Raw genomic sequence first — 19,752 nt, forward strand, 5'->3', positions numbered from 1 at the left:
TGAGTAATTTTCAAAAACGAAGAAATACAAAAAAACACATCATGCTATCCTTAAAATGCACATTCATGTTTTTATAGAATCCTATCATTAATGGTTGTATCTACATGACTGTCATGGCAGATTGCTAAGTATTGAAAAAATACATCACTACCAAATTTGACATTTAAAATCGTAGTAAGCACTACATTCTGAAATATTAAACAGAATTCCCGAAAGATTTCGGCTTAGAATAAATAAACAAAAATATTTTCAAAAATCAAGATTTCTATTTCTCTGTGACATTCATGAAAGTGTGAAAATCAAATAAATTAAATAATTTATATTTTGATGGATTTAGTTATAATTAATTAAATATACAGTACTGTATTTATGCTACTTTCTGCATAGTGTTGGCTATTCTCATGTGGTATCTCATCTCTTATATGTAGGGCACTTAGCCTATGTTGTAGATGGCAGTTCAATTTAATATTGTTAAAAAGAGAAATATACATGGCTTTTAAATTGAAATGCCGACTGGATTAACAACATAGGGACTTAGCAAGTCTAGTAGGGCATCCACCAAAACCATTTTATGCTGTTATATACAGTATTACATCTCATGTTAGGCAAGACTGTAGCCAAGGCAGGTTTGAGGAGAAACCCCATTTTTGGTTAAGTGCATTTTCAAACTAGAGACAGGCAACATATGTGATAGTAAATCGGCCTCACAACAATCGTTGCCACTTGTATGTGAAAAAAAACTCACCTGTTAAATTCTTTACTAAGTTGGATTCCTATTCTAAATGTGAAATTCAAACACCTGATTTGTCAATACCAAATTACCATTATAAACAAACTACAATTCGATTCTAATCACAAATTCTCAGAGCTTTTTCATAATATGAACACAGGCATTCTAAGAAAGGTCCAGAACCTCTATTAGCACCAATACTATAACATGAGAACTCATGTTATTCTCATTGCTATACCAACACACTATCCCGATGGTACTATTAACACAGAAGGTTTATACATTAGATTTCAGGCTAACCATTACTACGATCATTTTCAACTCATTTGCATTACATCACGTAGATTGGAGAAAAATTACATAATGTTAATCAAAGACTACCAATTATGTGAAAATATATCAAATATGCGTCAAAGAATAATTTTAAAATGGATTTATCTAAAAGAAGAATCACCAGATTAATCATTTCAGTTTGTTTAAAATTTCATTTTGTTCTGCCTAAGGAAAAAATGTTTTATGTGTTTTACCTAATTTGTGCATATTTTTTTTTTTTGGTTCTTTACAGCGGTGAAACTCTTTCAACAGGAGACTCATCCTGTTATATCAGTAGGAACAAAAACAGAGAATCCCGGCTATTTCACCCCAGAAGAAGGCCCAACAAAATTACCTGGTGAGAACTAAAATAAAAATAGTTAAAAGTTCAATAATAGTTTAAAGTTTGATATGAGATAAGTGTTAATAATGTCGTTTTTATTCTAATTTGGTACAAAAGTTTCTGAGATGGGTAAAAAATGTCTGCTCCCCAAATATCATTTGCTCTGAAGAGAAAAATTGTTCTAAGAAAAAATGTTGTTTATGTTTGATTTTGATCAAGATTTTGAAAAGAAAATTTGTAAGAACCATTTTATATTTAATTTTCAGATTCAACTTCATTACCTTTGGTAGTGGAACAAATACCGCTTGGCGCACATCTTAAAAGAACTGTCCAATCAGGGGACTTTTTACAAATCATTATGCAAATTAATGACGCTAAATATGTCCAATTGAACCTTACTGTCGGACATCATGCGTTTCTGGCAGTGTATGGACGAAGGGGTGGACCACCAACGCATACTGTGTATGATTTTGTTGAAGTGCATTCTGGAAGGAGCTACCCACAGGATCGGAGTAGGCGACATGCGTTCAGGAATAGTGCAATTTTTGGGAGGACTGCTAGCCACCATCATCAAGTAGACAACAACAAAAGACATGGAGGGAAATCTTTAGCTGTAAGGCAAGAAAGATCAATGTCAACTAAAACCATCTTTTCTTTTGTTCAATTTATGGAAGAAGGATCGTGGTATATTGGAATATTTAATGATGGGAAAAGGACAGAAGATGTTAAGTTTATTGCTGGTATAAAAGGTTAACAAAATTTGTTTTTCTCCTTGAAGTCAAAGCAAATAGATAATAAGTTATTAAATTTATTAATACAACAACAACAAAAGTAACTCTATAACAATTCTTCTAGTTCTTGGCTAGGCCCCAGACATTAAAATAAATTAACTGCATCTGGCTTGCATATTGTAATGATTTTCTCATAAAACAAATTTAAAATGTAAAAGATTTTTAAAAACTGTTTTAACTAATGCAATTTAAAAACGTTATTAGGTGACGGTGGTATACCTTGTCTGAACGACTGCAGTGGCAATGGACAATGCGTTGATGGACAGTGCAAGTGTTATCCAACATTTACAGGGGAAGATTGCTCCAAAGGTGGGTACCTATATGGCAATGCCTTATTATTTACAGGGGCTAGCTTTGTTTTTGGCTTGGCAATTTCAAGCATCTGCAATGCCTTCTCTTGGTAGTCAACTTTTTTATCTTGTTTTTATAAACTATTTCTAAAAATAACAAATTATAACCAAATTTATATTTTGTTTTTTTATTTGATGCTTCTCTTTGTTTTCTAACTCTCTGTTTGATTGTTGTTATGGAATCGTGCACTTTATTAACATTACAAAAACTGATCCAATTTGGAAAATGTCAACAGCCTAGTCACAACAGTAAATTACTACAATGAACACTCGAATTGAGTAATCTATAACGTTGTTTGTTTTGCAGAATGTATTTTACTTAGAAAACTAAATTATTTAGATTAATTTATTTATGGATTTATGGTGGATTCACAGAGATTATAGCCATCTTATTTCCCCACCCTAAATTCTGCCAAAACAATACAAAAAACATTAGATTTATTTAAGTACAACACTTCATTTTAAACTTTTCAAATTTGTGGAACAACTACTAAGGAGACTGAAGGCAAACACAAGCAGTTAACTACTGCATCTAGAAGCAATGCTTCTGTTGTTTAGTATGTCTACAGTAATGACAATTCGTTTCAGGTGTGTGCCCAACATTATGTAGTACACATGGGCAGTACCACGATGGGGTGTGTATTTGTAACGTGGGTTGGATGGGAGCTGAATGTGAAATACAAGAGAATCAATGCCTCGACCCAGATTGCAGCGGAAACGGTAGATGCATTAACAGTGTTTGCATCTGTAATGACGGGTTTGTTGGCCCAACATGCCGTGAAGGTACATTGCGTAATTTTGTCGGCAAACATCGCTTGTTTGGTTGCATGGATGCTTAACTCATTCTAGCCTATAGCTGTGTATCATATCCCCATTATGCATGACTACCTTTTAGTGCGTTAAATTATGTGTAGCTCATTTTAAACATACAGTATTTGCTTTTCGTAATGTATCGGTTATATATATATATTTTAAAATCCCTCAATGCTGTTTGATGTATTTATCTCAAGCACTTCATTTGTATCGACTTCATATGTTGGGAATGAAAAACAACTAACTGTTATTAGTGTTAAAGTAATTTTGTTTTATTGCGTGTTAGTAGTATGGATAAACTATGGGATATATTAACCTGGTTACACATACATAAGGATTACCATTAAGCTAAGGGGCCTTTCATGGTATTTTCCAATCAAATAAAAGTTCTGCTATTTCCTGATGGTATGAATATGCACATTGATGTCCTCACCTTAACATGAATTCCAAGATCTCCAAAGAGATACAAATATAAATTTTATTGGAAGAGAAAACAAATCTGAACTAAATATTGTTAGCTTTATCTTTCTCCAGTTCTTTTTATTAATCTTTCCACATGTGTAATCTTAATTTACATATTATTAACACCTGTATCAATATTACTGAAGAGAAGAAAATACGCACATTTTTTTGAAAAATTTTTATTGCCGTGTTGCATTGAGAAACTTGATATTTTAAGTTTATTTTGTTTTTAAAAATCTTTTTTTAATCTATTCTTCACAAGTTACATAATCTTATTTATACTATGTATATCCACTGTTATCTCTTTAAATTATTTACTTGTAACTTAAATCCATTAAGCTCTTTAAGGCATGTCGTCTGCATTTTCATAGCGTACCGATGATAGCTAATATTAATTTAATATTTGCAGTTTCATATAAATTACCTGGTATTTTTACTTTAGATATAAAGAAAATGAATCAGGTTTTGTAACAGTTAAATATTTGAAATTTAGTATCTGTGTCACCTGTGAAGTGTTATATACAATTCTTTGTTTTATTTAAATTTGAGTTTATGCAAATTAGCCTACTTTAAATAGCTTTTTGACATAGATTAAAATATTTACTTAAAATGTTGAAATTTAAATATATACTATTAAATTGTATCAGTAAATCACACAGTGGGCTAAGTAAGAGGAACAAACATGAAGTCAGTCACAATATTACTACACATTTCTGTTTTTATTAGTTTGTACCATATATGTTATTATCCACAGCTTACAATACATGCCACTTTTCTAAGTGGTTTTTACACCATGTTATCTCCTCTCAGTGTGCCTTAATAGATGTTTATTTTTTTCATTTCCATATGTTACATACATTTATAGATATTTTACAATGCCTGGTTTAGTACTATTGTCTATATTCATAATGTGCCTAGCGTCAGCATGCTTTTGTTCAATTAAACCCTTTAGTTCTTACTCATTCTTTGGCTATTAGCTCAGGCTTTTTTTTCTACTCTCTCCCCTCCGCTTACAAAGCTGATTGCATGGAGCATACCTGTTCTGGTAATGGAATATGCCAAAATACCATCTGTTCTTGTCACCCGGGGTGGGCAGGGTACAAATGTCACTTATCGGTGACCCCACAAAAACAGGGGAGAAACAGCATTGTTTCACACACCGGTAAAATGACAAATGTCTTAGTTAACCCCTCATATCTAAGAGCTGACACACGTCGGGTGACTGAACATGGTAGTGGCCCCAGAGCTCATGCATCATCGGACTATTCCACTGTGGAAAATGGGGATGATCATTACTTAATTAAAGGTAAAGAGAGTACAGTATGCCAGCTGCTATTTTTACGGGACTTGCATGGCTTGCTATTAGCTATAAGCACTAACCTGCTTGGACTAAACATACTCGTAATTAACATAAACAAACAGAATAAAATTATTAAAATTGTCTGATGATTTTAAATTTTAAAAATATTTAAAACATAAAAAGTTACTATGTTTATAGATTTGCACTTGTATTGATCCATAATGATGTCACTATTGTTTGTACGTTTCATTTCGTAATGTTTTGTAATCATTTTCAGTAGTTAGTAAATCCTGCCTTTCATATGTATTAACACTGATTAAACATTACATTAAGAGGCTATTCAACTTTAGAATTTTCATTCATCTGCTTTTTAACTTAATTAGATTACTCCATGATTAGATTCAAATATTGTTGACTTAAACTTAAGTACAGATCTCCCTCCAAATAAGGACCACTAGGGTCTTGATTAGTTTAGACTGTAATTAGAATGATTTTAATTTGTGTAGTCCACAAATATGGTTCCTACAATAAAAGGTGCCTATTAATGGGATGATCTTTAATTAAACCTGTATTACTATAGAAAGTAATTTAACTACATTTCAAAGGGTTAAATATTTTTTGTAACTTTTAAATAGTTGTGAAGTACTGCGAAATAGACAGCGAATGTGGCGATAATGGAGAGTGTTTGGAAGGCCATTGTCGATGTCTGCCAGGCTGGGGTGGTATGAACTGTTCATCTGAGCTATGCATGGCTAACTGTGGTGACCATGGTACCTGTGTAGGTAGTACCTGTAAATGCGACCAGGGCTGGAACGGCAAATTCTGTAGCCTAGACGGATGTCCATCAATGTGTAATGGTAATGGGCTGTGTAATGATGTGGATGGCGAGTGGTCATGTAGCTGTGTACGAGGGTTTGGAGGAGAAAGCTGTGACATCACTAAAGAACTTGATTGCGAAGATTCAGTAGATAATGATGGAGGTAAATAAAAAAAACCAGAATTTTAAAAACAAATTTAAATCTTTCATATATTTCATATTTCATAAATTTTTAATATATTTACTATTATTTTGTGTTAAGTTTGTAAGATCTCTTTAGATTCATTGATAAACCCTTTTTTTTAGGTATTCATTGTATATTGTATGCAAGTCAAATTGTAAACCAATAAACCAATATTCATTTGTACCTTGTTGTTAAAATGACAATAAATAATATCGTATCGTATACAGTCAAATAAGTTACATGTCAAAATGAATACAATCAAGAAAGGTATAACCACAAATTCACAAAATTCTTTATGTCATGAATACAAATTTAACTGTCAAATCGTTATCTTTACTGCTAATTGTAAGTAAGAATTACATGCTACACATATAATGTCTTGCAAGATATATAATAGTGTGTTCCTCAGATATGCAAATATAATGTTAATTTTTATTAGTGAATTTCTGTCCTAATTGTTGAAGATTCAGACAATATTCTCTACGACCGCTCGAGGATATAAATGCAAACAAACTCTGCATGTTTCACAGTAATTATTCCATAAATTTCATGGTTCAGCATTTTTGTAATTTTTCAGACTTGCTAAGGGACTGTGAAGATCCTGACTGTTGTATGAGGGCGGTTTGTAGTACCGATTCGATATGCAAAACCGTCCCAGATCCAACAGAGAAGGTAGTGCAAAGTGAAGCAATGTCGAGATCGTTCTACGATCGTATGAAGTTCTTGATGCAGCATAACAGTGTCCAAATCGACGCCCGTATTGAAGAACATCAACGAAAGTATGTCATTTTTCAACATTTTTTAATGCATTTTATAGAAATTTAAAATCTCATTACATAACATGCGACATACTACAAGAACTATACGCCCACTAAGCGATAGTTTTTCTATTTTATTTTTACAATTGTACATTTAAAGCATGGTTATGTATCATTGGTCCAATTTTGTTATTTGAAATCTAAATCTCATTTCAAGACTTAGTTGACATCATAGATATACTACATAGACGTACTAAAAAGACTAGACGTCCACTAGGTAGATAGTGTTTCTATTTCTATTCAATCATACATTATTATAGCATGGTTATGTAGCATTGGTCCAATATTGTTTTACATTTAAATTAAATTTTTTCACAATTCTGAAAGTAGAATACCTCTTGAAAAACGATGTAAGATATAAAATCACTTGAAAATAATAAATGAATATGTATGTCAGATTTTAAAGCCAATATAAAAGCGAAACTGTGTATTAATTTTTCAGTATGAAATTCTCAATTAAGATAAAGTAGGTCCAGTCCTTCGTAAGTTAAAAATAATGAGAAGAAATTTGATATTTTATGATTCCGAAGACAAGTAGATCTTAAAGGAACAGAAGCGGAGAATTGACGCTAGTCATAATGTCTGTAAAATGATGGAATACTTCATTTTTCCATGGGGTATTCATTTCTAATTAAATTAACTGAAATAATTGTAATTCACAAAATATGGTCATTTTGAATCTATCGTATTAGCAGATTCAAACACTATTCAACATTTAATTTATTACAGTGTTACTATTGATGCTATAGTAAGTTGATAATTGAGAAAAATATAACTTATTATAAATTGAGTAATTTTTATTTTAATTTGATATCTTTCGGCTTGTGTCAGAACTATTTTGTGTCTTATGCTACATTTGTATTAACAAATGTTGTTAACTCAATCTTAATTGCATTTAGTAGTTAGTTAAGATAGCTCTACAGTAATTTGCCTAAATTCTTCCTTACAAAGTATAAATCAGAATATTTACACATAAAATGCACGACAAAACTATTTTTCGTGTGAAGCTATGAAGATATTATGCCCTTTAAACAAATCCTAGTGCGCTTTAAATAAAGCAGAAAAATAATTTGTAGTGTGTAGAAAATAGAATATATGTTTCATTTTTATACCTATTCCCTAGTGTATGATACGTGAACCTAACGGACTGTTCTATTTTATATACAGGTGTGTATTTTTAGATAAATACCGTGGCCCGTTTTGTATTTGTTGTAATTTCATTATTATTGTTGAATTTACCTGAAGTTAAGGACGTTTGACGTTCTTTTCTCTATAGACGTTTAAAAGTTTTGTTTTCAATTTTCTTTTAGACATACATCTGTTGTTAGAGGTATGGTGATGACAGAGGATGGAAGTCCTCTGGTTGGTGTCATGGTTACAGCTGTGAATAATGCAGCCCTGGGAAGAACGTACACACGATATGATGGAGTGTAAGTAGAAAGAATATCAAAATAGCATTGTTATTTTAAAATTCTATTTTGACCAACCTTGTATATGACCCTATTGTTAGGCGAACGCCACCTAACAGTGAGCGTTTTGCTTGACAATATGGTCGTCACTCTTTAGAAAGTGCTCGTGAAATGAGCACTGAAACTGTCAGTCAGGTCAGTAACTAATTTTGGGTTTGTCAAAATAGAATTTTAAAATAACGTATCTTCAAACCAGATGAACATTTTCAATCATCAAAAGGATTGATTTCAATATACAGTTTGATCTCCTTAATAGAGGTGCTGCTGAATAAGAGTGTTCCAAAAGAAGTGTTTTCTCTATTCCCAGTATGTATTAAAAGCTACACTATCAAACTTTATGTGACAAAAAGAAAATGTGATGTGTCCCTACCATATTTAGGTATATCACTACCATATTTGGGCATATCACTATCATATTTGGGCACATCCCATTTTTTTTCAAACTAGTTAAATAATGTAGACATAGCTTTAAAAGATGTTTTTTGATAAAATCTAACGGACTGTAAATGTAGGTATAACACCAGTACCAAATCCTTACATAAACCCACCACAAGGTAATTAGGCTCATTACAGTACAGTAATTTATATTCTAAATTTTATAATAAATGATGCATTATTACTAAAAAACATTTTGATATATTTTATTAGATTTGATATGCTTGTCGTTGGTGGTGGCAGTATTAAGCTTCAGTTTACACGCGAGCCATTTGCCATGACGACCATTGCTGTCCTGGTACCATATGGTGATTTTATATACGTGGACAACATTGCTATGATTCTAGCCGGCATGAATATTGCTGATGATATGCCTAGTGGAGTGCAGAACTGTTATGGAGCCCATCGTGATAGGCCTAGCTTTGTTGTGCTGCCATCTATTGATATATCTGATTCTAGTTGCAGTAAGAACGGTGTTATGTTAGATCGAAAGGTGAATGTTTTAATATTCTGTGTTTCTGTGTAGTCTAAATAGATTTACAAATTAAAAAAAAATTCACTTTATTATCACATAGAAAGGTGTTTGTTTTCCAGAATTGGATTATGTCATTTTTACACACAATTAACAATTTAAAAACATTTCTGACAGGTTGTTCATGAGAGAATCGTGATCCCAAGAACGAGAATAAGCCTAGACTATCTTAGCAGTAATGCACCTAGCCATCAAACCACCATCAGCATTGAATTGTCCAATGAGCTTCCAGATGATCTCACAATAGTTCATGTCCACGTCTCGGTCCAGGGTAAGCTCTTTAAGAGACGTCTGGAACCAGAAGCTAACCTCCAGTACACATTCAGTTGGGATCGCACTGATGCATATGGCCAGAAAGTTTATGGAGAAGTTTCTGCTATAGGTGTGTATATCATACAATGTGTTGAATATATGTTTTTTGATAAAAAAATATTGGGGAGTGAGTTGGGAGAAAAAAGAAAAGAATGTCAAATGCTTTGTAGTGATAAACCGATTTTTGTAACTTTATTTTTCAAATTGTTTTCTTGCAGTTTCTGTTGGTTATGAGTTCCAAGGTTGTAAAGAGATATTGTGGGATAAGAAAGCAGTGGGAATCCAGGGCTATGATCTCAACTACTCAGGCCTAGCAGGATGGAATCTACCCATGTTATATACATACAATCCTGTCCAAGGTATGCAGACTTTATAGATACATTTAAATTGTTATCTACCTTTTTGCAAATTAAACTTTCATGTAATAATATAATGAAATATGCCTGTTTTTAAGTAGAATTAAGTGTTCGTTTAAATTTTTATAACATTATTTCTACCTTTTTGCAAAGTGAACTTTAATGTGACAATGATATAATGAAATATAGTTTTGAGAGAGTTTGTTTATTAAGAGAGCGTATCAAAAATTCATATACATAAATGACTTTCTTTCAGGTGTTGTAACCAGTGGTGACGGCTCACACATATTCCTTCAGAATGAACCAATGGTGATCACCACAATCATGGGTAATGGAAAGTTACGAAGTCTGACATGTTCACAATGTAATGGACTTGCAAAAGATGCCAAAATGCGTGCTCCTGTCGCTCTTGCCGCTGATTCCAGAGGGAACATATATGTTGGTGATTACAACTTTATTCGCAAGATTGATCTTGGTGGAGATACCTCCAAACTAGTTAAATTAAGGTATGATTATGTTGAAATATAAACATTTTATTTATTTTTATTTATTATTTTCACCATTTTCCGTTTCACCAGAATATTGTCAAAGAAGATTGACTGAAACAGTTATCTAAGTTTTGAATTTTAATCAAATTCTTATTCAGTGGTGTTACTTTTAGCATGTGTGTTTTGAAATGTGTGTTTTGTTATCTTCCTCAGTGAAAATCCAACATACAAATATTACCTAGCTACAAGTCCTTTGGATGGAGATGTCTACATATCCAGTAACCAAAATAAACGCATTTATCGAATCTTGAAGAAATCAACTCCAGACGATGTTGGAAACAATATAGAGGCGGTGGCAGGAACAGGAACACTGTGTCTGCCAGTAGACTCTTACAAATGTGGGGATGATGGACCTGCAGATGAGGCTAAGCTCATTTCTCCAAAAGGTATGTTCTAGAATTAATGGAATATTTTGATATTTCATTTAACACTAAACCAGAATTTTCCATAAGTACCCAAATGTTACTCCAGTATTTTCAATATAGTGATATAGAGAGTTGTCATACAGTGTCAAATTTATTTTGTTCTTGATGTTTTTAAATCAAACCCTTTTTACATAATTTAGTAGTTGTTATGAAATTAAACATGATGGTGCAGAATTATAATGAATTGCAAGTCAGCTTGTTTCATTTTTATCTTCCTGTCTCTCTAATTGACAATTTTTATATTTCATTTCTATATCTGATATTAAAATATCAAATCCCACCACAAGTGTCTAAAACATCAATCACAATTTTAATTGAAAATTATTCAATTTAAAAAAAATTAATTTTCTTTTCCATCAGGTATCAGCGTTGCCAATGATGGCACTGTTTACTTTATTGATGGTAACATCATTCGAATGATCTCTCCAGATGGTGTCATGGGCACATTCCTTGGCTCACATAATTTGCTCACTGCTCCAAGAGCATTTGCTTGTGATAGAAGTATGTCCTTTGATGAGGTTAGTCTTAACCAGCCAACAGAGATGAGTATCAACCGCCTTGACAATTCACTGTACGTCGTTGATGATGATGTTGTGCTAAGAATCACAATGGATCGTCAAGTGACCATAGTTGCTGGTGTCCCAGTTGGTTGTCACACAAGTCAGTCTCATATTGAGAGTTCCACTGATTCTAATGAAGTTGGAATAGCCACTAGAGAGGTCCTAATTTCACCAACTGCCATTTCCCTCACAAACGATGGCAAACTCTTTGTTGCAGAATCAAGTACAGAAGGCATCAACAGAGTAAGATTGGTAACACCAAACGGAATGATTCAAAGATTCGTTGGCAGAGATTCTACCTGTGACTGCATGCAAGACACATGTGATTGCTTTGATGGCAATAAGTCTGTTGCAGTGGAGACATTACTACATGCACCCACAGCTCTAACAACACTCAGTGATGGTACTCTTGTGATCGCAGATCAAGGAAACTTAAGAATTCGTACTGTAGGAACTAACCTTCCCTCAGTTAAGCGGCACCAATTTTATGAAATTCCATCAGATAGTAAGACTGAAGTTCTGGTGTTTGACAGCTTTGGTCAACATGTTAGGACTAGAGATACCCTGACAGAGCAGGTGCTATTTAACTTCACTTACACAACAAAGAGACTTCTGAAGACAGTTTCAGATGTCTATGGCAATGTGATCTCTATTGACTACAACTCTCGCAACAAGCCAACACAAATTCTTGTACCTACTGGTGATGCGATCCAGTTGACGGTTAGTTCTACAGGGTTCTTATCAAGAGTACATGGAGAAGGTCTGGACATCAGTATCAAGTATACATCTGAGGAATCGGGTCTACTGCAGCAGATGTCTGGAAGGAGTGGTCATTTCCAATCATACAAGTAAGTTTAGAGTAACATTTTGGCAATAAATGGTAAACTTTTTTTCTTTTCCAGTTCTGTTTGATATAATAATTAATAACAAAATTGGGCTGACCGTTAACCTAAAATGTCTAATTTATGGTAAGTTAAGTTTTCAGTATTATTTTAAGTTTAAGTAACAGAATTTCGGCCCTTAAGAAATGTCTTAAATTATCTTGTGGACATTTAAATTCTCACACTGTATAACATAAATAATTATACTTTATTCAAATATTTTTTTTTTTCTTAGTTATGATGAGTTTGGTCACCTGATGTCAACAGTAACCCCTACAGGTTACTCATCTTCAGTAGCTAGCAGGCTCAACAGAACACAAAGCATTGTCAGTATTGGATCTGCCGTAGATGCACGATCTATCAGTTTTTCAGAGCGACTTCCAAACTCAGTGAACCATCACTTAGTAAAAGGTTTGTGTTGTAAAATTGTTTAGAAATACAGCTAATATGGCCAATGATTAAAATTAGCATTCTTTGATAATAAAATGTGGGTTTTAGATATATACATACGATTTTTCTAAAGACACTATTTAGTTAGTTAGTTACTATACTTTATTGTGTGTTTCCATAAAATACTTTAATCACGTTTTGTGATAGTTGACACTGAAAAATATAACCAGTAACAGAAAATAAAACTATAAATAATGATTATGTGAATTAACAGCGTAATTACCCACACTCAAACTTCACAAACAATAACTCTGCAGCCACCAACAATTTCCTACACAATAATAGTAACTATCAGTGCTGTCAAAATCATTTACACGTTTAAGCTCCTGTAGGCAAACAGCAGTCAACATCATTAAAGTTATATCAATCATTGTCAGGCTTGCTAACATCTTATAATCTGTAACATTCTCTCATCATTTAAAACAGGTGATATTTCAACAGCAGTAAATATTCGTAATGATGGAACTTCGATCATCAAGTACCCAAATGATGGTAGTATCATACTCGAGCCCGGCAGACACCCTCTATTTCAGGGTGATCATGTGATCCTGACTACCAAACGCAAGATCAGTTTCCCCGGAAGTAATGTCCACCGACTTGAATGGCGTTTTTATGGACGCCGTGGCGGTAGACAAGGAAGGCGCAAAATCATCATCGTCGGAAGACGTTTAAGAGTAAGTCATCTCATGAAGTGTGATTGACATGTGAGAGGTCCCAAGTTAGATAAATGAAATAGCGGGATATGGAAGGATGACTAAAAATTTTGAGAATCTTCCACAATTATTGGGAGGTTTGCTATGTCTATGATGTTTTAAAACATTTTGTACAATTAATATGTTTGTGGTTTTTTTAGGTGAATGGGGATAATGTTCTTACGTTTGAGTACAACAGGTTCACAAAGGCTGAATCGGTAAAATTGGGTAATGATGAACAAGAAATTCTAACAATACATCACAACAATGGTCATCCAAATGAATGGAGACCCAGCAATGGACTACTGCCTGTTAATGTTTCTTACGACAATAGAGGACGCTTCACTAAGTGGCAGCAAGGATTGCTTGTGGAAAGCTTCAAATATGATACCACTGGACATCTGGTGGAAAGAGCCTATGACCAGGATATGAAAAAGACCTGGCAGTTTGCGTATGATAAAGATGGAAATGTACGTATTTGTATTATTATTATAGATATTATTATAAGTATGCATTTCATATATACATAAAGTTTAAATCTTCTCATTAAAACATAATTAACAACATTTTGTTATACATTTTTTTAGCTTAACATGGTTATTCTTCCATCTGGTAAATTCTACGAATTGGGCTATGATGATCGAGGTTTCCTGGCAACAATAATTATGCCGAGTGGGCTAGAGCATAATGTGAAAACATCAACTGGCATTGGATTCTACAGAAAGATATACTCTTCGTACAACTCAACAGCATGGTTAGTTGTTGACAAAACAACGTCAGATCAACCACTACGACTGTTATACCCAAGGACAAAGCGACTGGTGCAGTATACATATGATACACAAGATAGACCTTTGTCTGTAATTGATGAACAACAAGTGACTAAGTTCTCATACAATAAGAATAGTGGTCAATTAAGAACTGTTGACCTTGTGACTCCTGATTTTTATCATCAGTTGAGGTACAAGTACTATGGCTCACTCACATCCCAGCAAATTGTACGAACACCAAGCGAAGTGGACTCAGTTAGCGTGCGTTTCATATATGAGTTTGATGAAAATTTTAAAGTATCGCAAATCAGATCTGAATTTAATATGACAGATGTGGCAGATTATACCAGACAGTACGACCCTAAGAAGGGTCTTCTGGTAAGATTTGGAGGCTTCAGTGTTATGTATGATCACACAAGCACAATCATGCAAGCAATTAGCGATAACATATTTTCAATGCAGAAACAATTTGGTTCTTATATACTCCTGCAATCTGTTCAATATCAAATTAACAATCGACGTCTTTTCGTCATGACGCTTTTGTATGATACGCACGGTCGTGTAGCAAACCGATCGATTGAATTTGCTGAGCATCGAGATGTGATGAGCTATCAATATAATGACGATGGACAACTCATTGCTGTTGAGAAAAATTCAAATCCTCAGTGGCACTATTCTTATGACAGAAATGGAAATATGGAAACGGTAAGCACTGGAGGAAGTGTGACGACCTTGGAATATGATGGTGAGGACAGAATTACCAAATATGGTGCTGTGCATTATAAGATAGACAAAGATGGCTTTTTAACTCAACGTGGGAATGAGGTGTTTGAATACAATTCGCAAGGACAATTAATGCATGCACATCAAGAAGACCAATACCAGGTGTGGTATCAGTACGATGGTCTTGGGCGACGCATTTGGCGGAAAGACCATCATGGAGCCAGGACACAATATTTCTATGCAGATGTAGAACGACCGTCCAAAATCACACACATCTTTGAGCATGGTACACAAGAGATGTGGATCCTGGATTATGATCTTCAAGGTCATTTGTTTTCTATAAACAAGGGTGGCAGACAATTATACGTCGCAACAGACCATGTTGGAACACCTTACGGAATATTTAACACGGCGGGAGAAACGCAACGACAAATATCTTACACGCCATTTGGTGGAATTATCTCTGACGTATTTCCTGAATTTGTCTTGCATATTGGTTTCATGGGTGGATTGTACGACCCAGAGACACACCTTGTACATATTAATAAGAGGGATTATGATCCACGAATTGGCCGATGGACAACGCCTGATGTTGGATTCTACAGTGCAGTTGGCAAACCTGAGAGGTTAAAGGCGTTTAACATGTACACATTCTTTGGCAATAATCCAACAAATATAGATAAGAAAAGAAACTATCTACTTGGTAAGTTATTGTTCGTTATTTATGTTTCTTGATTAAACTACCTTCCAAACACTATCCAATTCATCCAAAAATTGTTTGAAACTTCACCTTTGTATCATTCTGTTAGCCTATATTAACAATCTTTACATATATTTTATATTCACAGACACAGCATCATGGTTACCATTGTTAGGCTTTAACATCCAGACATTAATGCCACAAGTTACTAGTAAAGGTGAAGTGTGGAGAGGATCACCAAGTGAATGGAAAGAGTCTGCCAATTTATGCAAAGTTAGTATTTTTTTATATATGTATATTATAGTTTCCTCCGTTATATATAAAAGTGACTATTGTCTTATCTTTTTCTTTTCTTATATCTTTCAGGAGGTAACATCACCAATGTGCAAATTTGCAAATCAACTGGATGCATTTAATATTCATTTCAAAGCAAACCCAACAACTCAGCTCATTCCCAGTCATCTTGATGAGTCATCAAAGAGCTGCTCAGGACATCAGTCTAAATCTGGTCTTCAGCTAACTTTGCAAAGAGATACTTTATTTGTGAATCCACCAGAAAGTGGCACAAGTACTGATAGGAATATAGCAGCTCTTTTGAGTGGAGCAATACCACTGCAGAATTTAAGACATTATGAATACACTAAAGAGCATGTTTATCTTGTTAAAGAATCAGAAGACAGTTTTCTGAATGATTTAAGATCATTGGGTCTTACACAGACTCTTGCACAAAGAACAATTGGCAAGTATAACATTTCTGTAGTCCAGAGATCTTTAGATCATAGGGGACTGGATGTCAGCACTGATGACACAGTCTGGCATATTTATTTTGGTGTCAGCATTAATGATGCCAGAGAAGAAGTAATGGAGTTTGCAAAGTTGGTTGCTACAGAAGAAGCTTGGAAGAAGGAACAGGAAAATTTAATTGACATGAAAAAAGGAAGGAGAACTTGGAGTGCAGAAGAGACGAGAAGGATAATAGAACACGGTAGACTAACAGAGTATGATTCGTACTATATCTTTGATGTAGGTGTTTACCCCCAGATTGCTTTTGATGGCAATAGCATAACATTCTTAACACCTGAGGAAGCAACAGATCACACACAATTACAATGATATGCAGTGTGAAATATCCTCTCATCAACGCAACAAGTAGCAGCTGATATAAAAATTGCTTTCTTTGACTCTTAGTCCGAGAAAGAGCGATGAGAATAAGGCGTGTATACTGCAATAGTGATTCTTTACATGATTGTGTGATGCAACTTTCTTTTTTTTTATATATAAATTTATAACCCTTGTAAATTGTGTACATTTTGAGGGGAAAAAAATAATGGTGCTAGATGTATTACGTTAGAAGTTGGACATTGTAAAAAAACTAGAAATGCACAGCATATGTATTTAAAGAAAGTCATAGTAAGTGTTAGAATGGGTTGTGTGCTATCCTATGATTAATTGATTGATTGCTCGATTGATTGATTTTATTTGCTTTTAGATCATTGATTATGTTGGTTAAACGTAAATGCGTTTAATATATGGTTGATACAAATATGTGTTAAGAATTGATACAAAATAATAAATTTAGTACAAATTAATTGATATTTAATTAAGGATTGCTTATTGATTAATTGTATCACTGATTGAAATTCATAAATTTATTTACTACTAATAATAAACGTTTTGATAAATCATGCTATAAAGTTTTTACCAAATTTAATTCTTTTGACTGAGTTTATTAAAAATTGTAAATAATACATTTAAAATATAATAATGCTCCCATAATAATGCTCTTAATTGTTTAAAAGAAATATTTATGCAACTCCCTATCTTTATGGAGTTTATTATTTTGATTGTCTTAAGCAGGCTTAGAGACGAATTACTATAGAGATGAATTTTATGTGATTCCTTATTTCTTGTCACATAAATGTGCCAAATATGTATATTAAACATGTTCTATTGATTTTCAAAAGATAGATAAATTGTAAAAAAAAAATGTAATTGTATTTAGTAAAATAATAGCAGCAAACTACCTTGAAAATTATTAAATGTAGTTAATTATTTTCAGTTCTATATATAATAATCATAAATTGCTCAAAATTAAAGGGTAGCTCCGGATTTATCATATATACCAATAGAATGTTTTAAACCAGGAGCTAGCGTTTTAATACTTTTTTGTAAACTTTGTATTATTGTAGGCATGTGGTACTTTATTTCTTAAAGGGCAAGTCCAGGTTCAACAGCTTCACTGCTTATGAAAGTGAAGGTATTAGCAATGTGTACTGTAATATATTTTATATAAAAAAAATGTCTTTAAACCTGGAATTCTCCTTAAAGAAACCTTTATTAAGTAGCTACCATATTGTGTGCTTGTTTTATTTTTTGTGTCTTTTTTAAAGTTTATTTTTCTACATTTTTTGTTAAATTTCCTGTTATGTATTAAGGAATGTATTATATTTGTAATTAATTGTTTTACATTTTATTATTTCAACAATTAAGCTTGAAATAATAATAAATAATTTGTAAATATATAGAAAAGTCTGTGTGTAAACATTGGCAGGATTTTTTTAATAATTTTTATTTGTACTAACGAACAAATATCTTGTTTACCCTAATTTAGTTTTTGTTAATTAAATAACTTCTTAACCATTTTCTTTGAATCCCTGTCCTAATGTCTTTCAATTTCAACTATATATTATATATAGATGTGAATGACCTACGTTTGTCAAAATTAATGTCATTTTTAACAAAAAAAATAAAATTTTTAAGTAATCTTTATTGAATGTAAAATATTAATAATAGTTTTTTTGTAAATGTATAGATTTACTGAATTAATTAAATAATAACATTAATTATTAATGTTGTAATTAATTCTTAGATGTTTTCTATATTGCTTGTTTGCTTAAAAAAAATAAAGATGTATTTATGACGTCCGATAATAATCAACTTCGTTGTAGTGATTGCATGCATAATTAATATTGCCTTTAGATCTATTAATATCAATTTGCTTTTGGTATTATTACTTTAAAACAGCATGTGATATAGCTGAACATAAAAATATTTCATTGTTTTTAAATGAAACTCATACGTGTTTTGTGTTACTGTACCTCGTCGGTTAGATAACCTCTTTCCCCCGCAGAGTTCTTGTTTTTCTCACAGTTTGTATGGGAGTGCGCATGCTTTTATGTATAAAAACTCGAAAAGTTTTTTAATGCTAAAATGTACACACAAGTATTAACATTCATATTTATTCAATTTAAAATGTTTTATTCCAATTGTTGTTACGTTGCCAAGGGAAACACTGAACATTATCATGTTGTTTGTTTTAACATTTATTTTTCTTTTTAAAAGCTGCGTCCTTGTGTAGAGATGAATATACATATATTTACCATGTTTCATAATAAAAGACATTTTTGTCATAAATTGAATATTTAGTTCGTATTGGTGTTAATTTTTTTAATATTTGTCAACTGACCAACATATGATATTTATCTTAAGGGGTCGAGGTAAAAATGAAGAAATGCTGAATATTTTGCATTGACATTTACGAAATTTAGGGCGATGACCTATGGGTCCGCCTATGTATATCAACTGCAGTGAGCAAAATTATTTTTTTTTTAACCAACACAAAACTTGTTATTATAATAAAAACTGGTATAAATAACATTTACAAAAATCTGCACCACCGATATACCCAGTCAGCGGAAGCTATGAACCAATCGTAGCCATTGAATTGGAAGAATGCTAATTTAAATATGAAGGGAACGAGACATACCATTGAGTTGAGTGACGACTCATGGATATGAACCTAGTGTGTTGTTACGTTGAAGATAAACCATAGAATGGATAAACGAGTAATGAACAACGTATTTAGAAAAAAAAACGAGCAGTGAACAACGTATTTTGAACGACGAGCGGTATTTTAACCAAGATTGACAAGATGGCAATAATAGTAAACCAAGGTCAGTTACATGTGTCTTACATAGAT

The 19,752-nt window shown here is 32.9% G+C and overlaps 1 protein-coding gene across 6 annotated transcripts in view; it reads left to right on the forward strand.

The window, feature by feature from the left end:
• The window catches only part of LOC140049631 (teneurin-3-like), a 124,776-nt gene extending 105,584 nt beyond the window's left edge, over nucleotides 1–19,192 (forward strand). For 5 of the 6 annotated variants that reach the window (XM_072094570.1, XM_072094569.1, XM_072094568.1 and 2 more), the window contains 19 exons: nucleotides 1,296–1,400; nucleotides 1,652–2,134; nucleotides 2,381–2,485; nucleotides 3,115–3,309; nucleotides 5,737–6,081; nucleotides 6,680–6,881; nucleotides 8,231–8,350; nucleotides 9,038–9,317; nucleotides 9,474–9,738; nucleotides 9,887–10,027; nucleotides 10,281–10,530; nucleotides 10,726–10,958; nucleotides 11,358–12,405; nucleotides 12,674–12,849; nucleotides 13,315–13,562; nucleotides 13,742–14,050; nucleotides 14,168–15,776; nucleotides 15,922–16,046; nucleotides 16,140–19,192. In XM_072094570.1, the coding sequence (XP_071950671.1) occupies nucleotides 1,296–1,400; nucleotides 1,652–2,134; nucleotides 2,381–2,485; nucleotides 3,115–3,309; nucleotides 5,737–6,081; nucleotides 6,680–6,881; nucleotides 8,231–8,350; nucleotides 9,038–9,317; nucleotides 9,474–9,738; nucleotides 9,887–10,027; nucleotides 10,281–10,530; nucleotides 10,726–10,958; nucleotides 11,358–12,405; nucleotides 12,674–12,849; nucleotides 13,315–13,562; nucleotides 13,742–14,050; nucleotides 14,168–15,776; nucleotides 15,922–16,046; nucleotides 16,140–16,886 (6,986 nt within the window). In that variant the 3' untranslated portion in view covers nucleotides 16,887–19,192. The remainder of the gene's footprint in view (nucleotides 1–1,295; nucleotides 1,401–1,651; nucleotides 2,135–2,380; nucleotides 2,486–3,114; nucleotides 3,310–5,736; nucleotides 6,082–6,679; nucleotides 6,882–8,230; nucleotides 8,351–9,037; nucleotides 9,318–9,473; nucleotides 9,739–9,886; nucleotides 10,028–10,280; nucleotides 10,531–10,725; nucleotides 10,959–11,357; nucleotides 12,406–12,673; nucleotides 12,850–13,314; nucleotides 13,563–13,741; nucleotides 14,051–14,167; nucleotides 15,777–15,921; nucleotides 16,047–16,139) is intronic. The other variant, XM_072094572.1, reaches the window with a different exon arrangement.
• The last annotated feature ends 560 nt before the right edge of the window (nucleotides 19,193–19,752 follow it).

This window comes from Antedon mediterranea, chromosome 5 (genome assembly GCF_964355755.1).
Source record: "Antedon mediterranea chromosome 5, ecAntMedi1.1, whole genome shotgun sequence".
NCBI lineage: Eukaryota > Metazoa > Echinodermata > Crinoidea > Comatulida > Antedonidae > Antedon > Antedon mediterranea.